Genomic DNA, 9,898 nt, shown 5'->3' with positions numbered 1-9,898 from the left:
AGATTGAGAATGACTCTCAGATGAACAGATGATACAACTGAATCTTTTTCTACTCAATGTAATTCCCTCCGTTGCCGCGGGCGGACTTCTGCCTCAGTCTTACACCACATGCACTTCCTGTTCCTCACCCCCAGCCGAGCCTCTTCCCGAATGCGACTTGGAGAAAACCCGGGTGGGCCTCACGGAGCAGCCTGCACCTCACTGCTACTGGGAGGAGGTCAAAGGTCACGGGTGCAAGTTCTACCACAACAGCCAAACCAGGAGACGCCTCAGTAAGACGAACACGCCAACATTTAAGAACAACGCTTTTTATTACGAGACAAAATAAAGCACAGAGGATAATGCATGTTTTCTTTTGTACAAATGCTTCTCTTGTATCTTCAGGTTACGACCCGCTCTCGGACCAGGTCCTGTCCGTGTCAGGTCAGTCCGGATGTGAGGAGGAGTGGCTGCTCTTAGTGGACAGGTCAGACCGGAGCCCACACAGAGCGGTCATCGTCCAAAACAGAGAGTCGGGACGATACCCGGCGGTCCGAGACGGCCGCCTCACGGGGCTGGAGTCGTACCATGGCGACTGCAGGTGGTTTTTGCACTAGACCAGTATCCGAGTATCGAGAACGAAAGGTACAGGAGAAATGAGAAAGCGGAAATAAAAACGTTTAAAAAAAAAATAAAGAAATGTGATCAGAATCGTTTCCTCTTGAGGATTTCTGGTTTCCAGTTGACCGGGTGACTGTCTTCAGTCTGCAGAGAGAAAACACAATTAAATCACTTATTTACGACAATAATTAACTATTCGTTTAGTAGTCGACCTGCGGGCGAGTCATTTCTCGATTGTCGTACTGTTAAACTATTGCACAATGACTATTTAAAAACACATCACCAGCAAACTGAAGGTGTAACTCATGCGACTGAAGATGCTTTAAGATGGAGAATATTTGCAAATAAAGTGTATTATTGATGAAAATATGAATACATTTTTTTCTGGCATTTTGTTTCAATAAACCTGCAGTTTCTGTTATAAAGGTATTTCCATAAGTGTTTTAGAGTTGGTTTAGTCCTCATGATGATTAGGATTATCAAAATAATACTACGATCATTTTTGACAGTCAACTATTCGTGATTGTGTCGATTATTATTATTACGATTATCATCATTATTATTCCAATTATTATGATTAATAATAGCATTATTATTATCATTATTCCAATTATCATTATTATTATTAATAGCATTATTATTATTCCCATTATTATTGTTCCGATTATTACTCTTCAGATTATTATTGTTCCAATTATTATTAATGTTCCAATTATTATTGTTCAAATTAACTCGATTATAGTGACACCGAAGCTTTTGGTAACTAATGATACCATTTTCCTGGACATGCAAAGGTGTTTTATGTCAATATTACAAATGTTTAACACTTTTAGAAGCTCCAGTTCGGGTTTAGATGTGGCGCACGTGGCGCTCGTGTCGCTCGTGGCACTCACCGCCGTGTCGTCCTCCTTGTACATTTTCACCGTCTTGTCGGCCTCGGCCGTGATCAGCCGGCTCTCAGAATGGTCGAACATGCAGGCGAAGATGCCCGACTCGCTGTCCAGAGAGCCGGGCTGGACCGCGGCGTGGATCCTCTGGAAGTTGTAGCCCGTCCTCCAGTCCCACATGTGGATGGTGCCGTTGTCCGCTGTACACAATCACCACGGAAACGATTAGTCGAAAAACAAAACAAGAGTAGCACAGAAAATGTATGTGCCATCTCAGTTCTGCCAGGGCCGGTGATCAGTAAAGATCAGTGGTGGACCAGCCCCCTTTGGACTGGCAAAATATATAGACTACTGTGTTTAATATATGGCCGTGGCTGCAGAGCGGTTAAATGGCCACGCAGTTTCAGGAACCGCGGGACTTCTTATAGCGTCATGGCTAACCCGAACCCTAACCTTAACCCTAACCCTAACCTTAACCCTAACCTTAACCCGGCGCGGTCTAAAACGGCGCTAAAACGCGGCCAAATAGCGGCGCAGTTTCAGGAGCCGCGGCCCGCGGCCAGCACAAAAATAACATGACAGTAGATTCATCATTTTGGCATTGACGTCAGATCAGGTTCTTAAGATTGTTGAGTGTTTCAAAAGTCCATAGGGTGCGGCCCGGTGGTGGAGTGATTTACTGCATGTCCCTCCCTTCTCTCATCCCCATTTCACGCTCTGATGTACTGTCTTATAAAGCCTACGGGCCACAACATCCTCAAAACAATGTACAATGATAAACAAATACATAAATAAATAGTAAATTGAAATAGTATTTGTGTGGGTGTAGTACCTCCGGACACGAGCACGCCGTCAGAGTTGACAGCCAGCGTGTTGATGATGGCGTTGTGGCCCGACAGGTTCTGGATGAAGTTTCCGTCGGGGAAAACCCACTGTTTGATGTTGTCGGCGGAGCCAGAGGCGAAGGTATATCTGAAAGAAACACGTCTTTAAATCAGCAGCATGTTCACGAACGTACTTCCATGTGTGTAACTACCGTGTATTTGTACTTCCATGTCTGTAACTATAGTATATTTGTACTTCCATGTGTGTAACTACAGTATATTTGTACTTCCATGTGTGTAACTACCGTGTATTTGTACTTCCATGTGTGTAACTACCGTGTATTTGTACTTCCATGTGTGTAATTACCGTGTATTTGTACTTCCATGTGTGTAACTACCGTGTATTTGTACTTCCATGTGTGTAATTACCGTGTATTTGTACTTCCATGTGTGTAACTACCGTGTATTTGTACTTCCATGTCTGTAACTACAGTATATTTGTACTTCCATGTGTGTAACTACAGTATATTTGTACTTCCATGTGTGTAACTACCGTGTATTTGTACTTCCATGTGTGTAACTACCGTGTATTTGTACTTCCATGTGTGTAATTACCGTGTATTTGTACTTCCATGTGTGTAACTACCGTGTATTTGTACTTCCATGTGTGTAATTACCGTGTATTTGTACTTCCATGTGTGTAACTACCGTGTATTTGTACTTCCATGTGTGTAACTACAGTATATTTGTACTTCCATGTGTGTAACTACAGTATATTTGTACTTCCATGTGTGTAACTACAGTATATTTGTACTTCCATGTGTGTAACTACCGTGTATTTGTACTTCCATGTGTGTAACTACCGTGTATTTGTACTTCCATGTGTGTAATTACCGTGTATTTGTACTTCCATGTGTTTAACTACCGTGTATTTGTACTTCCATGTGTGTAATTACCGTGTATTTGTACTTCCATGTGTGTAACTACCGTGTATTTGTACTTCCATGTTGTATTTGTACTTACTGTCTGGGGTGCATGACCAGTGTCCTCACAGACTTCTTGTGGTTGGTGAGAGTGGCTCGTGTTTTCCCGGCGATCAGGTCCCACAGTCGGATGGTGGAGTCGTGACTTCCTGTAACATGTACATGGGATTATTAAAGTACTATTACGGGAGACGTACAGGCGACAGCAAAGTCAAACTGTGGGACTTTGAACGACATCTTAGCTCAATTTATTCTAATTCAACATGCATCAAACTAAAGCTGCACCAATAATCGACTATAAAACGTATTTTGATAGGCGCGCCGATCAATCAGCCTCTGAGCATGATTGATCTGCAAAATGAGCCAATCAGACGCACCGATCACACATTACATCATCATCACATTTGTCTTTAGATGATCGAAGTTTTTGCAGTCGCTCCTGATGAAACCCTCTGTTAAAACGCGCTCTGATGTCCGCTTACGTGCTCGTCTTTTAAGTTACATTTGGAGCTCTCCCGTTTCCCCTGGGACTAACTGAGCTTTGGCACCATCTACTGGCGGCAGAAGGAATGACTAAAACGTGGACATTGCACACAGAAATACCAAGAGTTACGCAGTTGTCACAGAACAAGCCTGGCAATGATTTATGGACATAAAAAACAGACGAGATTCTTGAGGAGATTCAGAATTGAGTCTTTTTGACGCTCGGAGGGGAGAGGAATTTCTAACCAGGATTCATCAAACTAAAGTGAATGAAGCTAAATGCTACTCCGGGTATGTTTTTGATGACGGAACAGTGTTAGAACATGGTTAAAAGCTCAGAAAAGTATAGTATTTTCTATAATGCGTGTCCTTTAAGAAAAAAGAATTTGTATTTTATATGTTTAGATACTATGAAAACTGCAGTAAGAGTATGGAGTGGTCCTGACCCGTGATGACCTGGGGCTCCGCAGCCTGACACCGGACCGTGGCCACTGTGTTGGTGTGTCCGGTCAGAGTGTGGACGTTTGCTTTGGTCCGGATGTCCCACACCTGAAATGACACGCGGCATCATCGTTCAGACGTACAGTATATGTATCTGCGAAGTGACTGCGAGTACATGAGTCACGGCACAACGACGAGAGCTGAAAACACGACACACGCGGTACAGAAACACACTCACCCTGGCTGAAGCGTCTCTGCTGCAGGTCACCAGCACGTCGATGGTCGGGTGCAGGTCTATGTCGTACACGGCGCTCAGATGGCCGTGGTAATGTCGGATCACCTGGAACGCAAAGTCATCAAGTCAAGAGAGGCTAATGAGCAGTTATATGTGGTCACAATCACACAGTATGGAGTGCACTTTATTCCTACACATTTGATAAACCCTAACCCTAAATTAATAATGTAATCACAGATAAAACCGTAGGTACGATATTTGTTGTGATGTGTGAAGGTTTTATAGAAGGGCCCATCATAGAGCTACACCGGAGCTACCGTCCCTCCGCGCCTCACCAGAGCTACCGTCCCTCCGCGCTTCACCAGAGCTACCGTCCCTCCGCGCTTCACCAGAGCTACCGTCCCTCCGCGCCTCACCAGAGCTACCGTCCCTCCGCGCCTCACCAGAGCTACCGTCCCTCCGCGCTTCAGAGAGCTACCGTCCCTCTGCGCTTCCTTCCCCAGAGCTACCGTCCCTCCGCGCTTCCTTCACCAGAGCTACCGTCCCTCTGCGTTTCACCAGAGCTACCGTCCCTCTGCGCTTCACCAGAGCTACCGTCCCTCTGCGCTTCACCAGAGCTACCGTCCCTCTGCGCTTCACCAGAGCTACCGTCCCTCTGCGCTTCATCAGAGCTACCGTCCCTCTGCGCTTCAGAGCTACCGTCCCTCTGCGATTCGGCAGATTAATTAAAAAAGTAATTAGTTTGTCGGTCCTGTTCTGTGTTTTGTAGCTTAAAAACAATAATAAAATAAGTCAAATGTAGCAGTGTGGAATATTCTGAACATTGGTAAACATGAAAACACAGCATTATTGAACTCTTAAGTAGACGTGGTGATAATGGTGGCGAGTTACGTGCCGCACCTTGTTGTACTCCAGGTCCCAGCACTTGACCTGCTTGTCCTCTCCGCACGAGAAGAGGTACGGGCTGCGGGTGCTCACGGCCACGCCCCGGACGGTGCTGATGTGCCCGGTGAGCGACAGCTTCAGTTGACCGCTCGCCAGGTCCCAGATCTTTATGGTCCTGTCGGCGGAGCCCGTCACGAACCACTGATTTCCAGGCTCCACGGCCAGAGAGCGCACCCAGCCCAGATGCCCGCTGATCACCTGGCACAAGAACACAGGGCATCGTAACCACGCACGCTCCGAGCACGGGGATCACATCTACAGGCCGGGTTCATCTCATCCAAGTGTAAATTTCCCATGATCCCGAGCCTTCTGCGACTTTGTGCATTGACTATATCGACTATTGACGACCGGCGCGCTCACCCTGAACAGTTTCCACGGCGGATGCCACTGAGGTTTGGGCATGGTCGGAGCTCTTCTCGTCATAGAGTTCCTCGTCCCGCCGCCCTCTAGAAGAGCCTGTGGAAACATGATGCATTGTGGGTAAGTGTGTAAACCATTTGAAACGTATGACAGTGAAGCACGACTGACCACGGTGCCGGCGTGGGACCGCTCCCCTCCGTAGTGCCGATGGATCTCTGCCACGCTGGCGGCCGTGCGACTCGCCTCTTGCCTTTGAACAGAGAAAGTGATCAAATACTCGGACTGAACATGCGTGCGTCGGCCCAGAGTGTGACGGCCCTGCTTGTGAGTGGGAAGTAACTCGTATTTCTTTGATCAAACATGTACCTGGCTTGTGACGGGGGAAGGGCCAGGGCCACAGTCTGAACTCCGGCCTCACTGGGGTTTCTGTGCAGCTTGGTCTCAGCGCTCAGGGCCACGCCTGTTTCACACAGCGACACAGAACGTTACAAAACGTCACAAAAACATTGCTCTCTGGTGCTGCGGTCAGTGTGGACCAATGCACTCCCGGCTTTAAAGTGATCCAAGGTGTGCAAATATTCAAACTGCGCGAAGAACAGCAGTGTTCTATGAAACAAAGTACATTCTGACTCTTTGTTTTGCTGCTTGGAAGACAAATTTCACCAAAACAAGCCAATCAAAAAAGAAGAAAAACAAAAAAAGGCATCCTATGTGACTTTGAGGGGGGAAAGTCACCTGCATAATTCCATGGAAATCGAGAATTAAAACTTCAGAACATTCTCCATGCAGAGATTTGTTTTATTCCATACTGTGGAATATTATAGCCAAAAGGTACAACATCTCCATGGAAACGAGCAGGAGGCTCCTCCAGGACAAGCTGCCAACCCTCGGAGAGTAACCACAAAGGTTTTATACATTTTAAGTGCAATAAAACATGCTTTAGCTTAAGTCCATTTGGCTAAAAAGTTACATACTGTGCCTTTAATAAACTTACAACATCGAAAATTTGATTTAAAAGAGTTTTCATAGTAATTAACAATTTAAACTAAACATGTTATGGTTCGAATGCAAAAGAATCCTCCAAATGTTGCATAAAACCGGAGGCTGAAACTCTAGAACAATGTGCGATCGTGTACGTCTCGTTTACCGTTCATACTTAACGTTTTTACGAAATGGGCTCGTTAAACACTGACCAATGGAGTCACTCGATAAAAACAAACACTTGCCCGGTCCGGAGGGGTACGCGTGTGTCCCGGTGATCAGGTACTCCGCCTCTTCGCCTGCAACACAGAGGTTCAACGTAAAGACGCGCACCGGACGGCGATCGCTTGGCTACGCTCCCGCCGCCGTGCGTTTGACTTCCTGGTACCTGTCTGGGCGTATCCCTGAGCGGTGGGCACGCCCGGATGCGCCCGCTCCTTGTTCTCCTTCAGGACGGGCATGTGCAGCACCGGGCCGTACTCCGTCTTCAGCTTCACGCCCATCTTGAGTCTGCGACTGGAAGACGGGAAAGTAAAAGGACAGTTAGTTTCACGAATGTTGGCGTTTCCAAAGTGACAATCACATGTTTTGATGATGAGCTCAACAAATGAACAGAAAAAGTACATATTGTAGTTATTTAGCATCTACAATGAGTCAGGGGCCGAGAGGGACATACAGAGGGGGACATACAGAGGGGGACATACAGATGGGGACAGACAGAGGGGGACAGACAGAGGGGGACAGACAGAGGGGGACAGACAGAGGGGGACAGACAGAGGGGGACAGACAGAGGGTGACAGACAGAGGGGGACAGACAGAGGGGGACAGACAGAGGGGGACAGACAGAGGGGGACATGGAGAGAGCGAGAGATGACTGAGAGGGACAGAGGGGGACAGGGAGGGACAAAGGGGGACATAGAGGGAGCCAGAGGGACAGGGAGGGACAGAGGGGGACATAGAGGGAGCCAGAGGGACAGGGAGGGACTGAGCACGACTGAAAATGATAAAACATGTGTAAAAGTGGTGTAGTGTCCAGGGCTCAGTAATAGACCGGGTTAAATAAAGTCTTACCCTTCGTCATCTGAGGCCACGGACTTGGCCTGGTCAGACACAAACATGTCGTGTGTTCTCTTCAGAGACCTGAACACGAGCGTGTGGACTGAGTGTTTCTGTACGTCCTGTGGGACAAGAGCATCAGCAGGTCACGATCAATATAGTGGCATAATATCAAACCATAACACACTTAATTATTAACTGACCTCACTGCTGACTATTTTCAGATGTTAAAACAACAACATTCTGAATTTCCATGGTATAAATGAAAGTTACGTTTAACTTCTCTATTACAAACACAACAGTATAGACTTTCAAAGCTTCACAAAAGGTAAAATTGTACATATGTAAAATATCTATAGATAAAATGAAAAAATTCTGCAAAACATTTCTATTTATTTGTCCAGTAAATGAATGAAATCAAATCGTGCTCCACTTCAGCTTCCATCTTTGAATGTATAATAAAATGCTTTAGTTAACACACCTTTAAAGGCTTTATAAAACACAACATTTAAGCCTATAAACTCTAACTTGCACAGTGAATAACAGAGTTTGGAGCTTTGTCGTTCACGAAACGTTTGTATGAATCGGTCCCGAGCTGCACGCGCTTCGTCTGCGCGGGAGCTCAATAATGTAGAGTTAGGGAAAAGAAATGTGAAACAAACTGTCCTCACCTCGCTCATTTTGCCGCTAAAGAGTCCGATATAGATTTAAAGATGATTTAAACCCAGGTCTTTCTAAAAATGCTAAACCTTCTCAAAGACGGACACGATCATCGCCACAACATGCATGAACCGGAAGCTAAAGGTGCAAAAGAAACGACCCGGAAGTAAAGACAGAGCGGCGAGTTTTTTTAAATTTTGATTTAAATGTTATTCGTTTTAATTACATAATTATCACAACAGGGGTTACGAATACGAATATAATAACGGATAAAGAAAAACAATATGAAATTAAATGAAATTAAGATGAACAAAAAATTAATAAAAATGATTTGTTTTCAGTGATAAGTTGATGAGACCTTGTGATATACTCCCTGGCAGCATAGCGTTGTCATTACTTTCTTAAAAAAACAAAACACTGTGTAAAAAAGGAGCCAAAAGTTCAGTATGTTCATTGTAAAATTATGATGTGAACCGTCAGTTCCTGGTAACTTATTATTTTAGAGTTGAGAGATGGTTTCCAGCATCTCCTGCTGTTCAAAAGGAGAATCACAGCCGGATTTGACTTATTCAGTAATGACATTTATAGATTGAATATGATCAAAGAAAGTGAGCATACTCTTTAGAAGAACTTCTAACAGAAATTGGAGATGTTTCTCTTATCGTCAGTATCAGTTCCATTCAGTTGATGCATAGAATTATGTTTGGCTTGGAATTTTTTCAATCTAAAGAAATAAGCTAACATAATATGTTCTCTGACTAGGCTCAAACTGGGGTCAAACTGGGCTCCAACTGGACTCAAACTGGACTCCAACTGGGCTCAAACTGGGTTCGAACTGGGCTCAAACTGGGTTCGAACTGGGCTCAAACTGGGCTCCAACTGGACTCAAACTGGACTCCAACTGGGCTCAAACTGGGTTCGAACTGGGCTCAAACTGGGTTCGAACTGGGCTCAAACTGGGCTCCAACTGGACTCAAACTGGACTCCAACTGGGCTCCAACTGGGCTCAAACTGGGTTCAAACTGGGTTCGAACTGGGCTCAAACTGGGCTCAAACTGAGCTCAAACTGGGCTCCAACTGGACTCAAACTGGGCTCCAACTGGACTCAAACTGGACTCAAACTGGGCTCCAACTGGACTCAAACTGGACTCAAACTGGACTCAAACTGGGCTCAGACTGGGCTTAAAAGTGTTTTCTCTTGTTTACATAGCAGAGCAGACAAAAGATCACGGTGCTATGAAGCTAGCTTAAATCTGCCGTGAGTTGGGACTAATGGCCAGTTCATTGGTCGTGCAGCAAACTCGTTGTTCTTATAGCGCACAATGTAAAAACAAACTGCGTGTGTTCGGCCCCTACAGCTTTCACAAAGGTCTGATTTTGTGGAGATATTTGCCTATTTTCAGATCAAGAACTTTTACTCCTTTCAAAATCCTTCACTTTTCT

At 45.4% G+C, this 9,898-nt stretch overlaps 1 protein-coding gene across 1 annotated transcript; it reads right to left on the bottom strand.

Moving 5' to 3' along the window:
- Positions 1 to 628: 628 nt before the first annotated feature.
- Positions 629 to 8,593, bottom strand: plrg1 (pleiotropic regulator 1). The gene is made up of 14 exons (XM_072464078.1): positions 8,467 to 8,593; positions 7,811 to 7,917; positions 7,128 to 7,255; positions 6,985 to 7,038; positions 6,125 to 6,218; positions 5,927 to 6,008; positions 5,759 to 5,854; positions 5,354 to 5,596; positions 4,457 to 4,558; positions 4,224 to 4,326; positions 3,335 to 3,443; positions 2,320 to 2,459; positions 1,494 to 1,687; positions 629 to 744 (listed from the first exon to the last, which is right to left on the bottom strand). The coding sequence occupies exons 1-14, from the start codon at positions 8,473 to 8,475 to the stop codon at positions 685 to 687; spliced, it is 1,521 nt and encodes a 506-aa protein (XP_072320179.1). The 5' UTR covers positions 8,476 to 8,593; the 3' UTR covers positions 629 to 684.
- Positions 8,594 to 9,898: the final 1,305 nt, after the last annotated feature.

The sequence above is a fragment of the Eucyclogobius newberryi genome, unplaced genomic scaffold, assembly GCF_026437365.1.
Source record: "Eucyclogobius newberryi isolate DKJ021-1_F unplaced genomic scaffold, fEucNew1.0.hap1 SCAF_4, whole genome shotgun sequence".
NCBI lineage: Eukaryota > Metazoa > Chordata > Actinopteri > Gobiiformes > Gobiidae > Eucyclogobius > Eucyclogobius newberryi.
Note: the sequence above shows the minus strand (reverse complement) of the source record. Positions and strands in the feature narration are given on the sequence as shown.

Coding starts and splice junctions, on each gene's coding strand:
- plrg1 (XM_072464078.1), bottom strand. Junction 7,039..7,127: donor TCAGGGATACGCCCAGACAG/GTACCAGGAAGT, acceptor TCTGTGTTGCAG/GCGAAGAGGCGGAGTACCTG. Junction 2,460..3,334: donor CTGGTCATGCACCCCAGACA/GTAAGTACAAAT, acceptor TGTTTCTTTCAG/ATATACCTTCGCCTCTGGCT.